The sequence below is a fragment of the Echinops telfairi genome, unplaced genomic scaffold, assembly GCF_000313985.2.
Source record: "Echinops telfairi isolate 266 unplaced genomic scaffold, ASM31398v2 ScPeMD7_4;HRSCAF=17, whole genome shotgun sequence".
Taxonomy (NCBI): domain Eukaryota; kingdom Metazoa; phylum Chordata; class Mammalia; order Afrosoricida; family Tenrecidae; genus Echinops; species Echinops telfairi.
Genome location: NW_022103900.1, coordinates 43,014,227 through 43,038,790, shown reverse-complemented (window position 1 = coordinate 43,038,790; position 24,564 = coordinate 43,014,227). Strand labels below are relative to the sequence as shown.

The 24,564-nt window shown below is 45.7% G+C and overlaps 1 protein-coding gene across 1 annotated transcript; it reads left to right on the top strand.

The window, feature by feature from the left end:
• Positions 1 to 537: 537 nt before the first annotated feature.
• MPPE1 (metallophosphoesterase 1) lies at positions 538 to 7,243 on the top strand. The gene is made up of 9 exons (XM_004703955.2): positions 538 to 781; positions 1,632 to 1,740; positions 2,940 to 3,043; positions 3,807 to 3,881; positions 4,752 to 4,860; positions 5,014 to 5,082; positions 5,176 to 5,298; positions 6,310 to 6,450; positions 6,785 to 7,243. The coding sequence occupies exons 1-9, from the start codon at positions 732 to 734 to the stop codon at positions 6,965 to 6,967; spliced, it is 963 nt and encodes a 320-aa protein (XP_004704012.2). The 5' UTR covers positions 538 to 731; the 3' UTR covers positions 6,968 to 7,243.
• The last annotated feature ends 17,321 nt before the right edge of the window (positions 7,244 to 24,564 follow it).

The following is a 24,564-nucleotide window of genomic DNA, read 5'->3' as shown; positions in this document are numbered from 1 at the left end:
TCTTTCCTCTATTTCCTTTTACTTTCCTCTTGTCCCACTATCATGCTCAGCCTTCATTTGGGTTTCAGTAATTCCTCTCAGTTACATTACCCTTGTTCCAGCCCTACCAGGCCTACTACACTTTCCTCCCCATCGATTTTGTATCACTTGTTGTTCCCTTGTCCCTGGGCTTGTTAACACCCACTTCCTTTCCCCACCTCCTCCTCTCCCATGCCCCCCCAGAACAGTTGGTCCCATTGTTTTCTCCTCTAGATTCTTTATCCTGCCTCTCTTATCTAGATAGACCTGCAGAGATAATAATGTGCACAAAAAAACAAGATAGAGGAAAACAAAGCAACAAAAGAAAACAAAACAACAACAACAAAAGAAAGAAAAGCATGTAAATAGTTCAAGGTCTGTTGGGTGACTTTCAGGAGTGTTTTCCGGTTGAGTCTGATGGGGTGCCATGCCCTGGCCCCAGACCATTTTTGTTATTCCCTGAGGGCTCCTTGCTCTGTCTCCCTTGCTGCTCTGTGCACACCTGGGCTGTGATTTTATAGGCGCAGATCTCCGCGTCTTTCACGTTGAAGAGCTGCTGGGTGGGCTTGAACCTCTGATCTGTGGTTAACAGATTTATATGCCTCAGGATCTAACATTCCCCTTTGCAGGGGATAAGCAGCCAGGAATGTGCCTTGAAAGGAGGACAACCAGGACCTTGAAAAGGACCTGGGCCTGGATCAGGCTGGCATGGGATGGGGCCAGTGGCATCTTGCACACCTTCTGTTCATGGGCGCTATGCCAGGTACCGTTCTAGTATTGTCTGCTGTCCTTGATCTCAAGCCCCTGTGAATGTAGAGAAGAGTGGCTTCTCGAGGTCCTACAGCTGGCCGTGGGTTGAGCTGGGGCTTTAAGCCTTTGCCTGGCGGTTTCTAGATTCCGAATTCTTTTCATTTGCCCTCCCCTTGGGGGGATGCTATACTAGTGTGGAAATATAGAGGATTTACTCTTTGGATATCATTTTTTTTCCTCCTTCAATTCTCCCAACTCTGAATGAAGGAGGCTGGATTTTATAAGTGGACCTTCAGCCAGATGGCCCTCTCCTCTGTGGGAAACAATCAGTCTTCCTTGGGAGTTCTGGGAGATTCCATTACCCTGCTCAGATCACTGGAGGCTTCCTGAGTGCCTAATGGCTTCAGGGGATTAAAGGAGGAAGATAAGGGTAGGGGAGGGATGGAGGAAGGACCCCCAACTTCTTTAGGGCCTTTATCCCCTCATTGAATCAGGCAATCAGATTTAGACTCATTGGCCCTCCCAAACAGACAAGGTGTGAAAAGCCAGGTCGTGGAAAGAGGATGGGCTAATTCAGTGCACTTTTCACATGGTCCCGCAGACTAATGTAGGAGTCCCTGGTGGCGCTAATAATTAGGCCGTTGATTGCTAGCTGAAAGGTTTGAAACCACTCCAAAGTGCTCAGAAGAAAGAACCTGGCAATCTTGCTTCCTAAAACTCACAGGCTTGGGAACCCCATGGAGCACACCCCTACTCTGTACACCACGTGGGTTGCTGGGAGGTGACATGGTTTGGTTGTGAGCTTGAAGACAGAGATTCTACCCCAGCAACAAACTGAACCCTTATTTTTTATTTGCCACAAGGGAATGGCAAATGGAGAGGGCCTTCCAGACAGCTCTGTGGTTGTTGCAGCCTGAAGTGGTCTTTATTCTGGGGGATATCTTCGATGAAGGAAAGTGGAGCTCCTCCCAGGTATGACCCTGCAGTACCATCATGACAGCCTTGCTTTGCGGCCCAGCAGAGACACTTTGGAGAATCCCTAAGACAGCATTAGCTCATGCTGGAAGTTTTACTTCCACTGATACTCTAAGTGGATAGTATCCACTTTGAAGACTTTTAGGACCTGTGCGTAATGCTGCTCTTGAATTAGGTTGGCTAACGTTGTCTCTGTGTGTGAGAGATACATGGACTAGCCAGGCATTCCTGGAATCATGGGATGCACTTTCCTGTGAGGCTCTTGGGGATCGGAAAAATAGTCATGATGGTTGCAGTTTGTTAAAAGTTAAGCGATAAGGAAACATGAGGTAAAGAAAATCCCATAGGTTATATATATATATTACACACACACATATATATAGGTTGTAAAATGAGGTTAGATTATTGTTTTGTGTTTGTAAAATAAGGGCTTTTCTGACTTTGTTATTATTAGTGTAAATACTATTTGTTAAAATGAAATATTTGAGAATACACTGAAAGACTGTGTACTCAGAATATTTTCCTAGGTTGAATTATATCTAAATTTCTTAGGATAAATTAATTACTACCCAGAACAAAGGTTCATTGCCAGCCCCAGGATGTCCATCTAATAGTTATTTTTAGGCTTATTAAAACAATTTTATGTCCATCATTCTCAAACTTTTATAGTGACAGACGCTATCAGAGGCATCTTGAAATAGCTATTGAATTTTCTTAACCGACTGTCCTTTTCCCCCTCCTGTATCTCACCCGTTCTCATCCGCACAATTGGCAAGCAGGGGACCATGGCATTGAAGGACGGCTTTATCTTTGTTTTAGCCTTGATGCAGGAGGACTCCACGTGGCCTGTCCGAAGAGCCTGCTCTTTGGGAATGTCCAAATTCTCTCATGGGCCCATGCGTGCTCTTCAGGGGGGTCTTGAGATAGTTGTATGAAAAATATTTGGGGGGATTACCAGTTAATATTTGAAGATTCAGGAGATACCATTTCATTAAAATTTGGCATCAAATTAAAGAAGGTATTGTGTTGTCTTAGGAGAAAAAAGCATCAGATTTAAAAATGCTAGGTTCTACATTAGCTGTATGAGCATCTGATTTAATATAGACTAATAAACTTCTAGTCATCACAGTAGGGGTATTTGGGGCCCAAGGGAGCAGGTTTTCTGGCTCTCAGCAGCCACTCTCTTTTCTCCAAAGGCCTGGGCCAATGACGTCAAGCGGTTTCAGAGAATGTTCAGACACCCCCAGGATGTGCAGCTGAAGGTGGTCGCTGGAAACCATGATATTGGCTTCCACTATCAGTAAGTAGTTCCCTAAAACATTGTACTGTGATCCCACCGCTGGTGAGTCAATGTGGACTCCCAGGAAATGTTGGTATCACAGGACAGAGTAGAACTGCCCCGTGGCATTTCCAATGGACGCAGGTCGCTGCCTTTTTCTCCTTTGACTTTTTAGTTAGTGGCCAAGTGCCTACCTGCTGTACCACTGGGGCTCCCACTGCATCACGAGGGCCCTTGTTAACCGTGATTTCAGACAAGCCAAAATTCAGATGATTGTCTATTTGAGGCGATATTTTGGCCATGCTTCTCCTCAAAAGGTATACATTTTGGAATGTGAGCTCTAAATGGCAAGGATTTGGTCTTGGTGCTAATATTTGCGTAAGGGAAAGAATATTGGCTGTGGGAGATAACAACTTGAAGCTGCCGTTTCATACCAATTGCTCTGCTTGGGCATCAGAATAGAACAAGACCACTTAGCTAACAGTCACACAGTGATGACGAATGGCCAGCTTGGCTTGTGTACTTCACCTTCAGAGTCACTCACGCAATCCTTATTATAATCCCGTTATTCTATCTGTGGACTAGTGGGGAAACTGAGCCCCAGGAGGGCTAAGTAACTTGCCTTCATTTTCAGGCTTAGTCAGGAGTGGAGCTAGGAATCAAGACCTCTGAACTAATAACGGTGTCGATGCGAATGCCCTGCGAGTGATTTTCCTTGTTCCCAACTCTGAAACGTTCTAAAATTCTTGTTCTGAAAGTGGCTTCTCTTTACAATGACATGTAGGATGGACAGATACAAAATACAGCGCTTTGAGGATGTTTTCGCCCCTGAAAGGCTGTTTTCTTGGAAAGGAATTAAGTGAGTATTTGCAAAGTCTTCTGGCAACTTTCTGCCATTGGGAATTCAGTTTTGTTATGGGGGCCACCATGTTGGGCCAGACCCTTCCTCATCTTGGCGTGGCTGACCCTGTCTGGCTGTCCTGACCTTGGGATCACCCCAGGAAGTTATGCAGATGGGACACCCTGGGTACCCTGATTGTCCGTCACATCCCATGTGGCTTTTTTTGTCAAATAACTGAGGGGTTTTAACCTTACCACTTGTGACTGCTCAGGGGCTGTGCATGCTGTCTGCAAAGCTGTGCAGCATCGCCCAAGTGTTGGAAAGGGTAGCCATCGTTCACTGTCGGTCTCTTAGTTTGGGATTAGCCACACACAGGTCTCACACTCCCCGCTTCCTCACTTGTGGGTTGCAGTGCCTCCCTAAGCCCTCCCTGCAGCTCAGGCTACATACAAATAATGACAGCTAACCATCGCTGAGCTTGTTCCAGTGGCATGCCATATTCTAGGTGTTCCTGCACAATTTCATTTTTTCCCTGACAACATGCTTATGCACAGTGATTATGCCCTTATCCCTACTTGTACAGGTGAGGGACAGAGGTGGTGAGCTATGTGCCCAAGGATGCATGGTCCTAAGGGTTAAGAATCTGAGCTTAGATGCAGCATGACTCTGGAGCACACTGCCAGTTGGGGTTTCTCACAAATATAGGTTTCAAAATCCTATTACCGTGATACCTCATGCTGCAAATTTGTCTGAACATCTTGTACTTAAAAATAAAGACAATTAGCTGAGATTTATAGCTGTTCTGGGGCTCGTTTTCATTTTATGGGGCGAATGGTACAGGGAAACAAACCACACATAGCCCCATAGCCATGGTCTTGTCTCGCGCAGTTTCGTGATGGTGAACAGCGTCGCTCTGGAGGGGGATGGCTGCAGTATTTGCTCCGAAGCAGAAGCTGAACTCATTGAAATTTCCAACACACTGAATTGCTCCCGAGAGGTAGGAAGCCTGGTAACCAGCACGGTGCTGTCTGTTCTGGTCGGTCCCAAGGACCCAAAGCACGCGTTTCTCTTGCTCCCCGCCCAGGGCCCATAGCCCCTAACTGTAGTGCCGGTTGGACCGAGGGGTAACTGGCCGCCTTCTCATCACTAGCTGGTGCCCCCATCCAGCCAGTGTGCAGCCAGGCAGCCACTCCCAGCCTCTGCCCCAGTGCTTCTGCAGGTAAGGGGGTCATAGGGGGTGGGGAGGGGCTCTGTATACTGGACAAAAGAGCCGAGGGCTTCAGGTCAGTCAGCCCTGCCTCTCTTTAAACAGCATTACCCACTTTACCGCAGAAGTGATGCGAACTGTGTCGGGGAAGATGCTGCTTCTCCAAAGGACAAGAACATCCCATTCAAAGAGAAGTACGATGTACTCTCCCAGGAGGCTTCACGCAAGGTTTGCCAGTGTGTTCTGATGCTACCTAATTAACCAGCATTTTAAAAAGAACAGAGAAGAATTTTAGTCGGAAGAGATAACATTTTGATCAAAAGAGTTATCACTGGAAGATGGAGGGCAAGACTTTGGGAATATGATTTTCCTTTCATATATAAGTCAATAATATTCTCAGTTATCCTTCCTTCAGAGTGTCCCCCCCCTCCAGTTTAAGTATATTTGGAAATATGATTGGCAGAGATAGAAATTTTTAGAGGCTTGTGCAGTTCAGTGCTTGGCTGTTGTCCATGAGGGGGGTGGAAGTAGCAGGTTCCAGATGCATATCCCTCTGGCAGGTTGAGAAAGACACTTTAAGCACAGATAGATACCCCTTGCTCTGGAGTGAAGCGGGTCGCCCCTCTCAAGTTGAGAAGGGACGACGTCTATGGGAATGTTTCCAGTTTTCCAACAGCACTTTAAAAGGGGTGAGGGTGGCCACTCTGCAGATGGTCAAGCAACTTTCTAATTCAGGTACTCGGTCCACACTTGGGTCTTGTACATCACTTCTTTCAAATGTATCTGGGCTGCGGCTCTGGGCCAACTTGTCTGAGGAATTGTATTTGAGTACAGTCCTGGACAGGGCTTTCACGAGGGCCTGGCTTCAAGGTAAAGGTCTTTACTAAGCCAGAGTCCGTTGCTCACCACTTGTTTCACTGGGTCCTTTGTTCATCTGCGTAGTGGGCAGGGCAGGGGCTCCTCTCCTCTCCCTGTCAGGGCTGAATGAAATGTCCTGCACTTCTTCAAGCACACAGGAGCCCCAGGGTTGGAGTGGTTGTGCGTTGGGCTGATATAGATTATGCATATCTATATATCCATCATATATATATGATTTTATTTACGTTTTATAAATATAACCAAATTATTTTAAAGAAAAAAAATCGAACTACTTCTACAACATAACCAGGTAGTGATGGCAAGCCCTGGGGGCCCTGTGGCAGTGCCATCCCCTGAGCTCCTCCTCCTCTGTCCCTGCAGTTACTGTGGTGGCTGCAGCCCCGCCTGGTGCTGAGTGGCCACACGCACAGTGGCTGTGAAGTGACCCATGCTGGGGGCGTGCTTGAGGTCAGCGTCCCCTCGCTCAGTTGGAGGAACAGAAACAATCCCAGTTTCATCATGGTAACGTTTATTTTTATCTGAAAGCTTTTATAAATAACTGTCAACACTAGTAATCAACCACTCAATTGTTGCAAATCTTTAAAAGTATACAAAAGCCATACATAAACTACACCCCTACATATATTCAGAGACATTGCTAACTTGCCAAACACCACTCTAGGAATATAGAGAACACGATTCCGAGGGTGGTTAACTGCAGAGGGAGGGAGGGAGGAGGATTTTTGAGCAGAGTGTTTTTCAGGAAGGGTCCAGTGCCCTTGGATGTGAGTATGTCTATGTGGTCCTGTTCTACATGTGTTCTAGCCACATCCTAACTTTCTTCTCTCTATTCCAGGGCAGCATCTCGTCCTCAGATTATTCTCTCGCCAAGTGCTACCTGCCCCTGGAAGACACAGTCCTGCTCACCTACTGTGGAGCCTCGGCGCTCCTCCTGCTCCTCATCCTGGCTCACTGCAAACTAATAACCTTGCCTTGCCTTTCCGGCCGGAGCCTTCTGGGGAAGTACAAGGCAGTGTGAAAAGCAGGAGACTTCTGTTTTTCATAATATCAAAGCCAAAGAAAGTGAACGTGGGGGCAGTTCTCCTGTTAGAATCAAGTAGCGGTGCATCCAAATGTAGGCCATCTGTGTGCACACCACAGGGATTCTACACCACGGATGTTCACCACTGTAGAATAAATAAATTGATTGAACTTTTCTCATGCTATAAAAATGGAACACGTAATCTACAACAAACCTGTTGTGGTGTTTTATCAAATATATGTATAATCAAAGACTATTTGTATAGTATGTAAATGTTATGGTGTCATTATTTGCATGCACTACACGGTCCTGATGCCCCCCCACCATCCCGGGGCCGGGGGGGTGGGGTAGGGGGGGCGAGTCTTCAGCACCAATCCACTTGGGGATGGTGTGTCTACAGGAATGTTGGGTTTATTCCGTTCTCCTATGAAGTGGCTCAAACTGCTGTGTTGTCTAAAGCTGTACCCTTGAAAGGTACAGGTGCTCTAAGCAGGAACACACTGCTTTTCATAGACACTTGTCCATGCTAAGTCAGGGGCATCAGATTGCAAAGTTGGTGTGACTTTCTCTCCAGCAGGCCAGTCTGTCAGAACTGAATCGAGGGCTGGGATGAACAAACGAAGCTCGGATCAGAGTAGAAAATGGTCCCTGACATGTAAAAAACAAACCCACCTTGTAATTCTAGAGCAGATAAAATGTACTTTTGGTCTAGGTCTGGTTTTTCTTTCACCAAACTTTTACATGAAAAATTAGTGGGAAACTCTTGACTACTAATGGGCATAGCAATATACAACTACTGTGTGTGGGGCCGGGACGGTCTCTCTCCAGCGGTGGTTGCTCCTCATCCCAAGGGGAAGGGAAGCGAGCAGAAGGCGCCTCCTTTGTTGTCTCAGTTGCACTGAGACCTTCATGAACCAGGTAGGAATGAGGCGAGTGGTGACATCAAAACAGACAAATGGAAACTAAAGAGTATGTCACTTGCCCTCTCTCTGGATCACATGATTGAGAATATGAATCTGGACATGGTTACAGGCTTACACCCGAGTAAACTCCTTCAAGGTTATAGGTCTAGACAGAACATGAAGCCTCCCCTGTGAGGTGAGCCATGCTCTTTGGATATCCTAACTAGCTAACTATTGAGACTACATTTGTACAACTTTTTCCAGTGGGACAAATAACCATGTATTTTCACTTTATAGTTCAAAGAAATGTTTTCAAATATTTGCTCTTTCAAAGACAGATGATAACGCCATCCTTTAATTCCCTTAAGCAGACACAAATGTTGGTCCCATCTGGCTGCCGATGTGGCGGTTTGGGTGTACAGGACAACCTGTCGTTCCGTGAAGGGGTCAGAAGACGCCGTAATTAAGGGAATGGTGGCCTGTTCTCGGGGCACAAGTATAAACGCCTGTAAATACCAAAATAGTAGCCGGAGAAAACAAAACGAACTTCTTGGCTTCCTGGAAACAGATCAAATTACCAGCAGTACTCTGATGGCAGGGTTTGAAGCTGAGGCTCAGGGAAGCAGAGGCCGGTGGCTACAAACAGCTGTATGGGAAAGTGCGGGTCTTAATGAGGGTGAGTTTTATATATATATATATGTAGTAATCAAGGAGTACTTTTTACATGTACCGACATGATAAAAGATCCTGTGTTCTAAAGACACCGGTCATTCCTCTTTTCAAAGCAAGCAGTATTGTTGACATGAAGCTGTTTAGCACAATGAACACATTTACAGCTATAACCATAATCAAGGCACAAAAATCTACACGGCATTTTCTCTAGTAGTTATACAACATAATATCACATCTTCAGGTCTGCACAGTATGAGAAACTGACAACAAAGCAACAATAAAAGACTATGGAAGAAGACCCTTGTCCTAGAAAAGTCAATGTGCAGATTGATTTGTAGACAGGATACATTTCATAGCAATCATGTGGTAGGTTTTCTGCCTAAATGTAACACCAGGTGCTTGAGACTGGCAGGGATTCTACGTGTGAATGGAAAGTTTTCCTTGACTTTGTCTCTCAGGGTCTATTCTAAGACCAGATGGACAGCTTAACTGGCTCCTCAACCACACTCTACTGGAAACAGTGCTTTCTCCCATCTCACGTTCTTGATGAATCCACAAGGGAAGGAAGGGGTTACTATTGGGAGCCCCAACCCTTTGTCCCTGAAGGAGAGAATGTTTGCCATGATACAAGTTGGTGGAGCTTGAGGATAGTTTGAAAACAAACCCAACCTGAGGGGAACAGAGAGGTAGCCAGAGACTTCGTGGTCGCTGGGTCATACATACAACAGTTCAGACAGGAGGAAACTAGGTGCGTTCTACTTCTACCTGGCATGGTCCAACAGACAGAGACAGTCCTGGAACAATCTCTCTCCAAGAGTGGAAAGAGGAGAGCCAGGTGGAGAAGTACAGGAATCTTCACAGGAGCTCATACTGCTTGAGGTGCATCCTCTGGATGATGTCTCGGCAGTCGTTGAACACTCGGCGGATGTTCTCCGTGTCCACAGCACAGGTAAAGTGCGGATAGCAGTAGTGCTTGCCATCACCTGTCGCTGTGCTGATCCTCTGCAAAAAAAAAAAGCAGTCTACAAAGGGCCTCTTGCTATAATACCATACTCGCCTGACTTGCGTTTGCAGGAGAATTTAGGCAGTGCCTCGGCCAAGGACTGCAGGTTTCATTGCCGTCTTCCTGATTTGACATAGGAAGTGTTTAAATAAGGAACACTGTGCTGGGAGCCCAAAGAACCTTAAGCTTATCTTCTACCCACAAGGAGCAGGGAGTTGATTCCGATCCAACATGACTGTGTCGCTGGGGGCTCTGCAAAATCCTTTCCCAACAAAACCTTTGAAAAAGCTGAGGAGACTCAAGAACCTGATTAAAAACAAACAACAACCTGATTTCTGTATATGAAATCCAGGACAGGTAAACCTACAGAGACAGGAACAAATGGATCAACAGTTTCTTAGAGTCATGGCATGGGAGGAAGGGAGGAAATAGGGAGATAATTATAAATGGGTTCAAGGAAGAAAATGTTCTAAAATTGTGGTGATTGGACAACTCTTTAATAGGTTTAAACTACCGAATGTTATGGTATATGTATTATATGCCAATAAAACTGTTAGACAAAAAACCCCTGGGTTCTGGGCCTCCCCTGAGGTACAGAAACCTACCAATCACACCTCGATATTTCAGAGGAATCACCACAAAATACCCGCTCCCCAAAAGCCAAAGATTCTGTGTCCCGCTGGTGGGACCTCTATGGGGCTGCTCCTCCCCTCAGCACTCCGACCGTCAGCAGAGAGGAGAGGAAAAGGTGAGCGGATGTATTGTCTCCACACCCGCTCCTAGCTAAGCCCTCAGCCGACGCCAGTACTTCTCCATGCAACAGCCCTGGGAGAGGGGAGGTCACATCCTCAACAAGGAGGATGCAAATGTGATTGAACATGGCTGGGAAAATTCAAAGGTTCCCGCACTGGAGGGTCAAGAGGGTCATAGCCCACCCGGTGCATTCTGGGCAGACAGACTACGTAGCTGGAGGCTGACTCAGTATCTGGCTGTAACTCTTGGGGAAGGACTTTGGAAACACTTTCTCTGAATACCAGGGGAATTAAGCTGCCCAAGGGAGTGCAGAACTTAGATGAGCCTGTGCCAGGGGATAATGAGAACAGGAAAGTTTGAACCTCTTCGCTCTGTGGCCCCAGGGTTCAGAGTGATAACGCCTGCCTGCTTTTTAGCCCACACCCAAGGAGACCCTCAACATTGCCCTGGTGTACAGTCAGTGAACACAGCTCAGATTTGTGAGAAGGATATTCTGTTCTCACTCCGTGTTGGTTTATACTGACCACTGACCTATACTCTGTGAGCAACCAGGAGACTATCTCAAAACCAGGATCCTGACAAAGGTAAAAGTGAAATGTTTCCTGCCATCAGCCCCTGCTCTAAATAGGCTAGTGCCAAACAACCCAATCACCTTTGACTCTTTGGGATCCACAACAGGTGCTTTGGGATTGCTGTCGGGGGAACTGATCGCAATGATCAACATACATCACCCACCCCCAACCCCACCGGGGGATGAGCAACAGAACTATGGGTGAAGGGAGACAGAAGACGGTGTGAAATATGAAAATAAAAATAATTTATATTATTTTTAAGGGTGGGAGAGGGAGGGAAAAAAGAGGAGCTGACAGTAAGGGCTCAAGTAGAAAGAAAATGTTTTGGAAATAATGATGGCAACATATGTACAAATGTGCTTGATACAATTGATGCATGATTGTTATAAGAGCTGAAAGAGCCCCCAATAATGATTTATTAAAAATAAATATATAAATAAATCAAAACTAAACCCCAAACCCCAACAACCTATCTCAGAAGCAGCAACCTCTGTGCATATGCACAAAGAAGTAAATGGCTAAATGGAGTGGGGTGCATGCACATGTGGACGTGGAAGGAGCTCTTGGAAGAAGGGACAGCTTCGGGTATTCCTATAAAGGAGTGCAGGGGAATGATCTTCAGATGCTTTTACCAAATACAGAAACAAACAGAAGCGAGAAGAACTCAGGGAAGCACTATGAAATAAGTGCACACGTCAAAAAGGGAGAAAGAATTAAACCCTTAACACATTAACTACACAATTAGTACAAGACCAGCAAACAAACTCTCAGGGACTAGATGAAAAGAAGTAATGAGGATAAAAACAGAAATAAATGAACCAGAAAACCAAAACAAAACAGAAAAAAACCGAAAACATGACAAGCTGCTTCTTTGAAAAGATTAACAAAATCAGTAAACCACTGGCAAACCTAATGGATAAAAACCATTAGAAAAAGCAATCATTCTGAAAGGGAGATGAAATGGGCAACATGACAACAGAACCGCTACCAACAACAAGACAACTGCATGTGATAGGTTATTTATTGTGCCAAATGGGCCAATGAACACATGTGGGTTTAATTGAAGGGCAGTTTAATTGAAGGGCAGGGAGATAAATGGCTTGGTGAGCCTTGCCTTTCTGGTCTCTTGCTCTTTGATGACTGGACCATTGTGCAGCTGCCTTGGCTGGTTCTCTGCTTCAACTTGTGAGCTACATTACCTGTGGGACACCCAACCCATGGACTGTGTCGCTGTAGTTTGAAGTTCCTTCAAGACCTGCTTCACCACGCTACTGGTGTATACATCGCTTGAGCTGGGGACTGTTGGACCCTGTCATCTGGCTGACTGTTGGTGACCTGCCTTGCTGTTTGCTGTCTGTGGCTGGATTGCCTGAATTGCTCTACAGAGGATTCAGCTGTCTGCTTCCATGACTTGCACTCGGCAGCCCTCGTGACTTGAAGGATTGCCATTGTATTAGCTGTCTCACAGAAGTGAGTTGCACTGAGCCATTTGTACTGCTCTATAGACTAATTAGCTGTTTATTTCTTATTTTGTATCCCTATCTATCATCTAAAATCACAACTGTCCTGGTCTTGTTTCTCTAGAGAACCCTGTCTAACACACCGCACCATATTATGAAAAATTATATTTCAACAAATTTGAAAACCTCGAAGAAACGATGAATTCTAGAAACATATCACCTACATAAATTAACACAAACAAAGAAAATGTCAATAGATCTCTAACACAAGAAGAAATAGATTTGGTGAGTAAAAAGATTTCTAACATCAAAAAGTCTGGGGTCAGATGGTTTTACTGGGGAATTCTACCAATCACTTAGAGAAGATTCAGGATGAATAGCTACATAAACTACTTCAGAATAGAAAGAAAGATAATATACTGCCAAATTAATTTTATGAAGTAAGTATAATCCTGATACCTAAGTCAGGCAATGACATCATCAGGATTAAAAATTATATACCAATATCCCTATGAATACAGAGGCCACATTTTCCAACAAAATTCTAGCTCATAGAATTCAAGAAAACATTACCAAAAAACCACATCTTAATCAAGTGGGATTAACATCATATATGCATGATGGTCCAATGTTAGAAGAATACCGTATATACTCGCGTATAAGTTGAGTTTTCTAGCATACTTTTAAGGTAGTTTTTGTGGTAAAATTAGATGCCTCAGCTGGTATTTGGGTTGGCTTATATTCAGGTAATCAGTGGAATCTACCACATAAACAAAACAAAAGTAAAGAACCATATGGTTATATCAATTATACAGAAAAGTCATTTTTGATGAAAAATAATGATAGGAATGAAAAGGATATTCCTAAAAATAATAAATAGGTGTTTGGTTATATTTCTGGGCTCTCTGTTCTAATTCATAGGTCTATATATCTATTATTTACCTATACCAAGCTGTTTTCATTAGTGTGGTTGTACAACAGGTTTTCAAATCAGGGAGCGAAAGGCTCCTACTTTGGGCTGTTGTTCTTAACAGTGTTTTGTTTATCCTGAGTTCTTTTCTTTCCATATAAAGTAGCTTAAATTTGCATATATGCAAAACCAAAGGCTAGCATCTCACTGAAGGGAGAAAAATGGAAAAACATTTTACCTTCTAACAGAAACCAGCAAATCTTGCCCTTTATCGCCACTCTTATTTAGTATAGTCCTAGAAGTCTTAACCATAGCTAAATGATGTCAAAATAATACTAGAGATATCCAAATTGGCAACATTTTCTTTATCTGTAGATAGCATAATCGTATATAAAGAGAACCCCAGAGATGCAATTTAAAAATTGCTGGAACTAATTGGAAAATTTTGCAATGGCGCAGGCTTTAAGATCAACATATAAATATCAGCTGGATTCTTGTCCATTAAAGGACCCTGAAAAGGAAATGAAAAGAAAACAATGCCCTTTAGAATAACTATCTCAAAAGTAAACTAGGCAGCAATAACTCTAACCAGAGAAGCAAAAGATTTACGCAAAGAAAACTATAAAGCACTTCTGTAAGAAACCAAAAGAGACTAACAAAAGTAGAATGCCCCATGCTTATGCATAGGAAGACAATATAAGGAAAATGTAAATATGACTAAAACCAGGCCGTAAATTTCTGATCTGAATCCTTGCACGATTCTTCAAAGAAATAGAAAAACTCATCATCAGCGTTGGGCTTTCAATTACATATATTGTGTTTTTCTTTGTATATGTTATATTCCACAAATAATAGGGAAGACAACCCTTCTGATTCCTTACCCATATGACCTAAACACTGGTCTGAGTGGTTGTCAAAGGAAGAAAATAAAATTGAAATGGACTTAAATACTTTCATGATACAGGTGCTGGTTTCAAATAAACAACAAACAAAACAAAAATAAAGTGCTACTAATGGTCTTTGGTCTCCATTCTGCCCTCCCCCTCATTCCCATTGATATGCTTTTTGTTTGTTTGTTTTGTTTGGGACCTGATACCTGATTCCACTGACACCTCATGGTCACAAAGGCTGGTGTGCTTCTGCCATGTGGGCTTTGTTGCTTCTGAGATGGATGGCCGCTTGTTTTCCTTCAAGCCTTTAAGACCCCAGATGCTTTATCTTTTGATAGCTGGGTACCATCAGCTTTCTTCACCACATTTGATTACGCACCCTTTTTGTGTTCAGCAATCGTGTCAGGGAAGGTGAGCATCACAGAGAACCATGTTAGTAGAACAAAGTGTTCTTGCATTGAGGGAGTACTTTGGTGGAGGCCCAGTGTTCATCCACTACCATAATACTTTATAAATAGATATATGTACATAGATCTATTCCCCTGCCATTGTATAAATATATAAATATAAATATATATATATATTTACGCCTGTATTTAGACCTCTATAAATGTCCTTTGCCTCCCAGTTCTTTCCTCTATTTCCTTTTACTTTCTTCCCATCCCACTATCATATTCGGCCTTCATTCAGGTTTTGGTAATTCCTTTGGGCTATATTGCCATTGATCGAGCCCCCCAAACATCTTTTGTATACTGGTATAGGTAAGAGCTTGAAACACAGGGAATCCAGAATAGATAAACCTCTCAGGACCAACAAGGGGTGCAGTGATACTAGGAGGGTAAGGGGGGGGAGGGTGAAGGGGGAACCAATTACAATGATCATTATATGGCCCCCATCCCAGGGGGATGGACAGCAGAAATGTGGGTGGAATGAGACAGCAATCGGTGTAAGACATGAAAAAAATCCCAAGAATCTATAAATTATCAAGGAGGCATGAGGGAGAGCAGGTGGGGGAGGGAGGGTGAAAAATTTGGAACGGATGCCAGGGGCTCAAGTAGAAAGAAGATGTTTTGAAAAAGATGATAACAACACATGTACAGATGTGTTCGACAAAATGAATCTATGTATGGTGTGTGACAAGAGCTGTAAGAGTCCCCAATAAAATTAAATTTAAATTAAAAAAGTTTTGAGGTCACCTAGTAATGAAGACAATCTCTCTCTCTCTCTCTCTCTGAAAAAAAAAAGGAAGCTTGGAGTTCAGTTGAAGAGACAAGAAGTGCACTTGACAGACTGCCACTAGAATTCCTGCTAAGATTTTCCAGAACTGAGGTCTACACACCAGCTCCGTCCAGAAGAACTTTCTCTGGCAATGCAAACAGGATTTGCCTGTCCTGTGTGTTCACCACTATTGCTAGGGGATGTGACTTTTTAATTTTACTTAATTTACATAGAAAGAGCCACACGTGCACCATATGGAAAAGCACATTAGTGGGCACATCAGGAGCAGTGTTTCCTCAGAGGTGCCCTTGGCTTTAACAGTTCAATGTGATGGGTGTCACGGGAGTTATGGGTGTTCTGTCTTGAAATAGTTCTGGAAACAATGGATTCGAAACCCTCCGTCAGGACGTGTCAGGACACCTGGGAGTGGCAGGTGTGCAGTGTGAAGCTGAGTACCAGCTGGTGCTTCCTGCTGTGGACTTCGTCCTTCTACCTCCCCCCCACCCCCTTCTTCTGAAAATTGCCACTTCTGTCTGCTTGGCTGGGCAGGTTTTCCCAGCAAAACATCCTTTCAGAAATGCTGAGACACCTGAAGGCTTCCGTGAACAGTTCGTTAGATTATAAGGCTTCTCGTAGGGAGATAGACTGAGTTTAGGGAATAGTGGAGCTCTGGAGCAAGTTTAATGTTCTCTTCTTGCAATCTTATGACACAAATACAGGTGGGTTTATTTTTATTTTTAACCCTGAAGAACCAGGTGAGAGACTTGACTCACACACATTAAGTACCTCATGAGTGAATGAATGAGTGAGTGAGTGAATGAATGAAAGCAGGCCTTCCTCTGTCATAATCTGTCTGATCAGCCTGGAGCAACAGAAATTTAAGGGATAGATTCATCACTAAGGTTGTCACAACTTGCAGATTTTGGTCTTTAATTACACCTGACTTCCCACTTTATATTTTAAACGGCAGAAATAAACTTAAGTGCAAAAGTGAAGCTGCCCCAGATTCCCTGAGACCCTCTAGTTAGCAGAATGGCATTCAAGCTACAGTACAAGGAATTCACTTGCAAAATTCTTGGGAGCCAGCTGGGAACACGAAGCCCTGTGACACATCGTCAAGAACTGACACAGTGATGCTCTCACATCGCTACCTTCCTACCTTACAAATCCGGCTGGGCCGGAGGATGTACAATGGTATAGATGGAACTGAAAACACAGGGAATCCAGGGTGGATGACCCCTTTAGGACCAGTGTTGCAAGTTGCGAAACTGGGAGGGTGGAAGGAGGGTGGGGAGGAAAAGGGGAACTCATTACAAGGATCGACATATACCCTCCTCCCTGGGGGACAGACAGCAGAGAAGTGGGTGAATGGAGACATCAGATGGTGTAAGATAGGACAAAATAATAATAATTTATAAATTATCAGGGGTTCATGGTGGACGGGAGAGCGAGGGCCGGGGGATCAGGAGCAGATACCAAGGGTTCAAGTAGAAAGCAAATGTTTTGAGAATGATGAGGGTAATAAATGTACAAATGTGCTTGGCACAATGGATGTATGTGTGGATTGTGCTAAGAGTTGTACAAGCCCCCAGTAAAATGATTTAATTATTTTTTAAAAAAGAAGCTTCCGAATGCTCCCCCTCCGGCTGCAACTGCTTCGCAGTTTGAGGACGTACTGGGACCAGTGGCTGGCAGGCTCTGAACTTTGCCTCAGAGCTGGGTCATGCCCTTCCTTGAAGTGGGGAGGTGACCTTGTCAGGGACAATCCCTCTCTGGTGGTCAGTGCCTGACCTACCACCTGGCTGTGACACCCATGGAAGGATGCTCACCATGGACAGAGAGATAAGTGGCCCTTCCTGAGGGTGGGCTTCTCACCACACCCTTCCCCAGCAGCACCTGCGTCCCCTCCTCAAGGGAAGTTGCCCTTCATTTAGGGCCTTTATCCCTTCCACTCTTGCCAGCGCCATCTGGGTTACCAAAACTATTGTTTTACCCACGCAGACAAAGCGCTGTGCAGACAAAGCGCTGATCAAGCAATTCTGCCACGTCCTGGCTGCCTCTAAATCTAGCAACCTTCTCAGAGCACTTTCACTGCCTCAAGCAAGTCCCATCATCCAGAATATCAGTGGATGCCACTTCTCAGATTCTCCGGTTCCACAAAAGCCACATTTATTTATTGTTGCCAAGAAGATTAATGTTTCTAGCGCAGGGCCATTCATTTGTGGAAGTATGTATGGCTCACATCCTAACCTCTTATCTAAATGCCCATCATTTTTATACTTGGTTAAATTCGCAAGTCTCTTTAAAACGATTCCAGGAGATGCTGTTTTCTAATGAGAACAGAGAGTCAACCAGCAGTGTCAATGGCAGGCATTTAGATGTAAGATAAGAATCGGAGCTACACCCAGTGATCCTAAAACAAAAGAACGGGCCTGTCTCCCAGTCAAGCCCTGGGGAGAAACCGTCCTCTACTAACCCAAAGGTTGGCCCTTCTACACTTCTCTGGAGCAGCGCAGAAGGCTGCCTGGCAATCAGATTCCCTATGGATCACAGAGAAGGAAACTGCATGAAGCAGTTCACTCTGCAACAATAGAGCCACCTCAGTGGCAGCAGGGTTCAGTTTTGAAATTGTGCGTTTCCTCTTATCGGATGCTCCTTCAGAAGGGGATACTCTGCAGAGCAAACTCCCTTACTGAGGAGAGGGCAATGCACATCAGTAGAGAAAGGTGCTCCCAGCTCTTCCATACAGAAACCAGTCTCACTACTTAACAGAGCAACTCAACCACAGGCCCCCTTTCCAGTACAACGGGAGACTTCCTGGGGAACTCACGTTCCTCAGAACTCACGCAGAGGAAACTCTGAAAGGGACTTGAAATCTCGTCATCACTACATTTTAACTCAAAGGGGGTGAGAGAAGCAGCCCAGAGCCTCTGTATTGGGTGGCAGGAGAGCGAGGGGCTGCTGGAAGCCACAAGAGGGTCGGATCCGTCTGGGGACCATCAGACTGCAGGCGTCTCTGTTGGAGCCAGGGCCCCTCTGGCCTGGACTCAGTTTCTGTTTCCAAAAGTAGCCAGCCAGCCAGCTAACAGGAGTGTGGTGGCCAGTGCCCACGGCAGCTTGGGTCTGACTGCGGACATGCTCCTGAGTGTGCATCGTGGCCTTCATCTGAAGCTCCTAACAACTCACAGCCGGCCACATGCTCTAGGTGTTTGTAAAAGACACGCAAACATGCCTATTTACAGAACGACACAGGCGTAGAGGGGGCAAAGGTGGCAATGTCTTAATAAGTGCCTAACTTGAGTATTAAAAAGCCTACGAGAGTTTTATGTACTGTTGTTTTGCCTTTTGTGTCAATCTGAAATTATTTCACTGTAAAAAGTTGAACGGGGTCACTGTCTCGAGTCTGAGCCGGTCCACTTTGAAGCGGACTTGTAAGAGTTTCTGCCTGGAGCAAGTGTGGTCCAAAGGTGCAGGGCTCATCCCGCAGACTGCTGAAGGCCCCTCCGAGAAAACACAGGTGGGCCGGGTCTACTTGGTTGAAGGGCTTTTCCCCAGAAGGGCCCCACCGGCTGCCTGGCAGTTGAGAGGCACCTAGGGTGAGACACCTAACCCCTTTGGACGTATTTGCTAAGTGGTGGGGTCAAGGTGACACTATCTTCTCTCATCTCTGAGAACTTCGGGGGAAGCTTCAATGAGCTCAAGATGCGCAAAGAAAGGTGGAGATCTCAAAGAGCTTAGGTTTTGGAAGTCCAAAACTAATTGAAGCCCTTACCAAAAACAGATCCCGGATGAAGAACTTGGCTCGCGTCACTTTGGGATCCTCTCCTGCGTCTGGAGTTGCTACGGAAATAAGAAGTGGGCATTTATTTAGGCAATGTGAAACAGAGCCACACCTTGACGGAAAACAGAAAAGGAATTAAAACGGTTGGACTGCTGGATGTAATCCGTAGTATTAAAATATATATGCAAGGGATGGTGAGGCAAAAAAAAAAAATCCCACAACGAAAATGTTAGTTTAATTCTCCCTACACACACCGCCCTGCCCCCAATTTTGTTTCTAATATGATGACAATGATTTGGGGAGGAATGACTTCCATTCAAAGAACAAGAAAATCTCTTGTTGGAAAGGGGATACACCGAGGGCCAGCACCGTCTTCACCTCCAAGTCTACCTGGTGTCGTTTCCTCGTGCCCCTGGAGGCGGCTCAGCAGGGAGTCTGCTCACCTGAGCTGCATTCGCCAACCAATCCCATCAGCTGTTCCTTAAAAAGATGCCCTTCCCTGCTGTCACAAGAGCGCCCACAGTGAACTCCGCTGGAGCAGACCCAGTCCTGATGCCCGGTCCTTCCAGAGACCTTGCTCGCCCTCGAGTTCATGGCTGTCCCAGCACTTCCTGAGACTGCATGAGATCTGTCTCTGTCCTCGCTCTCTTCCCTTCCCACGCAGCTTCCCTAAGGACACCTCTGCTCAGGTGAGCCCAGGAAGGGAGAGCTGGGCCAGGTGTGGGACCCAGAGGCCTGATGGGAAACGTGACACGTGACCCTGAGCAGCCTGTGTGAGCTGTGGGAGGAGGGACAAATGCTGAGAAAGAGACCATGGGAGGACATTCCGGTGTGAGGAGGAGGGACGCTTTGTGGGGAGAAAGGAAGGCCATGGGAGGGGGGGCCTGGTGGCATAATGGTTAAGCGTTGGGCTGCGATCCGCATGGTTGGCACTCGGGAACCTTGGGAGAAAGACTGGCCTTTCTACTCCTGTCAACAGTGACTCCCAGAAGCCCACAGAAGGATGGCCCTGAGTCCGCACTGACTCCACGGCAGGGAAGCTTTGGGCATGAAGGAGAGGCCGGACCTTGGGAGGGGGAGAGGTAGACACAGACAGAACTTAAATCTTTATGGGAGCAGACCACCTCAATTCTCTCCTGTGGAGTGGTGGGTGGATTTGAACAGCTGACCTTGCAGTTTGCATTTATCCCATGGAGCCATCATGGGTTCCCTCCCCCAGGCTGTGCGTGTCCTTGTGCTGCTCTCTAGAGCCAGGAGCTCTCTTCTCCTTCTTGCCGAGTACTGAGTACGTCGTGGTTGGGGAAAGCTGGGTGGCTGCAGCGAGGGCCTGGGCTTCCTGGGGGCAGGCGGTGCAGCAAAGCAGCAGGAGCTGGGCTCTGGGAGCAGCCCATATCCGGGTTCTCCTGGACACTGAGTGAGGGCATCATTCCAGCATGCCGGCGAACCCCGAGCAGCTGCTCAGTCACGGGGCCTGCCAACATGGCCAGCAACGTGGCCCTCCAGCTGCTCACACGGCAGGGCCCGTTGGGATGTGGTGAGATGAAGCTGGTGAGGGGGAGTGTCTAGAAGAGCCATGGCTGCCCGTGCGGCAGGAGCAAGGAAAAAGTAGGTGAGCATTCTGAGACAGTGACAGAATCAGGTAGGTGGCAATGGTGGAAAGGGGAAAAATCTAACAGTGGAGATGGATGACTTCCCTCAGGTAAGAGGAACCTAATTTAGTTTCAGGAAACACGCCACTTGGCCAACCCAGCTCACTGCAGATACTATGATGAATGCCAATGGGACTTAGGAATGAGTAGAGACTCGGAAAGAACCTGTGTTAGTGTGTTGGCTTACACCGCAGCTCACTTTGGTATACATTACAGGTACTGCTCTGGTAGTTTATGCGTACGAGGGGGTTCCGAGGGAGCCTAAGAGAAGAATTAGCACACAAGCACATTTTCACATTCTTTTTATAGGAAAAGGATTAGTAGCAGGGTTTTATTAAAAGATCCCACATGGTTCGGAATTGCCCTGTGAATGGATAAAGCCCCTAACCTTTATGATGAAAAGGAAAGGGTACCCCAGGAACCAGAAATGTCAGAATGCCAAGTTTTCTTCTTGCTCGCTCCCACTGAGGGATTCCAACTCCTAGGGAATCCTGGGGCAGAGCAGAGCTACCCATCTTCACCGGAGCAGGCTCCTCTTCTGCTCAAGCAGGGGTAGCAACCCGATGTGTGATCTATTGAACCGCCAAAGCTCCTTTTCCCAATGGATTAATAGTAATAATTTATTTTTTTTAATTAGAAAAAAATTATTTTAGTAATAATTTAAAAATCCTCTCTACTGAAGTTTCCAGGGAAACCCCTTTCACTGTGTTTCATCTAGTTCTCAACTCAAATGTTGAAAGGATGGTTTTCCTTGAAATTTCACTTCGAGCTGGAGGATCCAGCAGACACTGAACACTGGGCATCACTCGCAAAGAGGGAGCCCAATTCATTCTTGGATTTTCTGGGCTTTCGCGGCAATAACTCTGTTTCCTGGGGTCCCCTCCACCTCAGGCTGGCTGGGATGGTGGTCCCCTCACTGGGAACCACCGATGGTGGACAGAAGCCTCAGGGTTGAACAGTGAACTGGCTCAAGTTTGTGTTTACCTTCTCTACTTAGGTGTCCTCAGAAAAGATAGTGTACCTCCCTCCGCCTCAGTTTCTCAGGAAAAACGAGCATAATATAAATGACCCCATCAGGCAGAGTGAGAAAGTCTAATTAGGTAAAGGACATGATGCAGTGCCCCGATCACAAGACACCTTTCACTGTGGGTACGGGAGAAGCAGAGAACTGATACTCGTATTCCCAAGCTGCTCCTTCTTGGCTGGAATCCTAAACAGGCCTATTCAATACTCCAGTACTCTAGGGTGGGCAAGGAAAGGGAAGACTGCGTTACAGTCTCAAGCCTACTAAAACACACAGGTTTTTTTCCTGAATCTGGCAGAAAGTTGTCTGGCAAACTTACCATCTTCAGGAACAGTATAATTAGCATACTCTGGGAAATAATCTTCGATTTTTGATTTCCCTGCCAAGACTTTTTCAGCCAGCATGTCCTGCTTGTTCAAGAACAAGATGATAGAGATGGTCCGGAGCCACCTGAAAAGGAGAAGTGAAGCACGTGTCACGTCACATGCACTGTGAAGTGGACAGGAGCCCTGGTGGCAATGCGGCTTAGGCATTGGGCTGCGATGTGCAGGTTTGGTGGCTCAAACCCCCGTCGTCGTTGTGCAGGAGAAAGGTGAGGCTTTCTGGCGTGGTAAATATTTGCAGTCTCAGGAACTCTATGCAGGGTTGCTAAGAATCAGCATCAGTGCCATGGCAGTGGGGGTTTTGTTTGCAATGTGCAAAGTTCCCCTAATATGGAAAGGGTTATTAAATTAAAAGGAGCACACTGTCATCCTCCTAAAAATGTACAGATGTAGAACTGCTGGACCAATATCGCGGTCCTCCATTCCACCTGTAAGCAAAGCATTCTTATAATGATAACTAAATGTAGCTTAATTCTGCACTTACCAAACCAAACCCACTGCCAATTAGTGGGTTCAAAGTAATCCTATGGGTTGCCACCCGCAAATTACTCAGTGGTCCTCTCGCAATTGAAAACCTTTGGTGCTGTAGTCAATAATCTAGGACAACATGCCCCATTATGCTATCATTATGCCCCACCCCCACCCCAAAAGGTAGTATTGCCCACTTTGGGGAATGGTGCTTTGTAGGAGCACAGAGTCTCATCCCAGAGAGCAGCTGCTGACCTGGAAGCTAGCCATGTAAGGCTGAAGCCACTCGTCCCTCACGGTTCCAGGTAGCAGCTCAGAAATGTCTAAGGCAACCTCTTTGCTACCAAAGCGAAGATTGACTTCCACAATAAGTATAATGGGACTTTTGGGTTGTGTAAGGCTCAGCAAACTTCATGTAAAGGAAATGAAAGCATTAACAAAGTAACTTATTCAGAGCTTCACTGTGGCTGGCTTGCTTCTTCCTCCTTGGCTCCTCTGTCTCTTCCATTTTGCTCCAGTCTGAGAGGCTTCACATCTCGAGGTGATGTGCCTCAGATCTAGCCACTGTGCTCTCCAGGACAAGCAAACTTCACAGTGAAGGTGACACGTGGACAAGTCTCTGGCCTTTCTCTCTGTCCTTGTTATATAGGAGTTAAATAGAGTTGGCTCACAACTTGATCAACTGTGTGAATTATCCGAGCCTTTGATAATTAGCTTATTGCTGTGGAAATAAGCTGACCGATGCTGTTGTTACCCTGTTCCCCCGAAAGTAAGACATCCCTCAAAAATAAGACCTACTTACATTTTTGCCTCTCACTGAAATATAAGGCATCCCCCTGAAAATAAGCCCCCCCCCCCAAGCTACCGTAATTGGACTCTGGACCATAGCGGGGGGCGCCACCACGCAGCGCACTGTTGGCTGCAGTGCAGCCAGAGCAGGCCGGGAAGGCAAAGGTCTCTTTTAATAAAACAATAAAAAAAATGTGTACTGTATTCTTTTTCATGGAAAAATAAGACATCCCCTGAAAATAAGACCTAGCGCATCTTTGAGAGCAAAAATTAATATAGGACACTGTCTTATTTTCGGGAAAACAGGGTAGGTTTCCGGGAATGAGCTTGCCCTCAGAGCAACCCTACATACAAATGACTGAAACATCATTCACCATTACAATGGTTCTTACGTTGAAGCCCACGGTGGCAGCCAGGACCTGGCTCTTTTTACTGCCACTCTACTTCACCAGACATGCTCTCCTTCTCCAGATACATGTCCAAAGTCCATGAGATAAAGTCTCACCATCTTTGTCTCCAGCGAGCACTCTGGCTGGGCTTGTCCCACGACAGATTTGTTTGTTCATTTGGCAGTTCATGGAACTTTCAATATTCTTCACCCCCACCACAACGCAAATGCACCGATTCTTCTCCGGTCTTTCTGTATCCAATGTCCAGCTGTCACACGCATATTCAGCAGCTGGAAATACTATGGCTTGGGTCATGCACACATTAGTACTCAAAGTAACATCCTTGCTTTTCGTCCTGGAAAGAGTTCATGTTCAGCATTTACCCAATGGAATGTGTTGCTTGATCTCTTGACTGCTGCTTCCCTGAGCATTGATTGGGGACCCAATCAAGACAGACTCCTTGACGACGTCAATCAGTTCCCAGTTATGATGATGTTACATACTGCTCTAGTTGCGAGGATTTTTTGCTTTCTTTATGCTGAGTTGTAATTCACACTGCAATCTGAAAACCTTGATCTTCATCAGTTCGTTCTTCAAGTCCTCCTTACTTTCGGCAAACAAGGTTGTGTCACCTGTATATTGCAGATTGCTAATAAGCCTTCCCCTAATCCAGCGGTTCTCAACCTGTGGGTCGCGACCCCTTTGGGGGTTGAATGACCCTTTCACGGGGG

What these genes read in the sequence shown, in the direction of transcription:
- MPPE1 (XM_004703955.2), top strand. Translation starts at nt 732, where the DNA reads ATGGGGCCAGTGGCATCTTGCACACCTTCTGTTCATGGGCGCTATGCC. An exon ending in GAAAGTGGAGCTCCTCCCAG is followed by an intron (nt 1,741 to 2,939) that starts GTATGACCCTGC and finishes TTTTCTCCAAAG; the next exon opens with GCCTGGGCCAATGACGTCAA. An exon ending in CACTGAATTGCTCCCGAGAG is followed by an intron (nt 4,861 to 5,013) that starts GTAGGAAGCCTG and finishes TCTCATCACTAG; the next exon opens with CTGGTGCCCCCATCCAGCCA.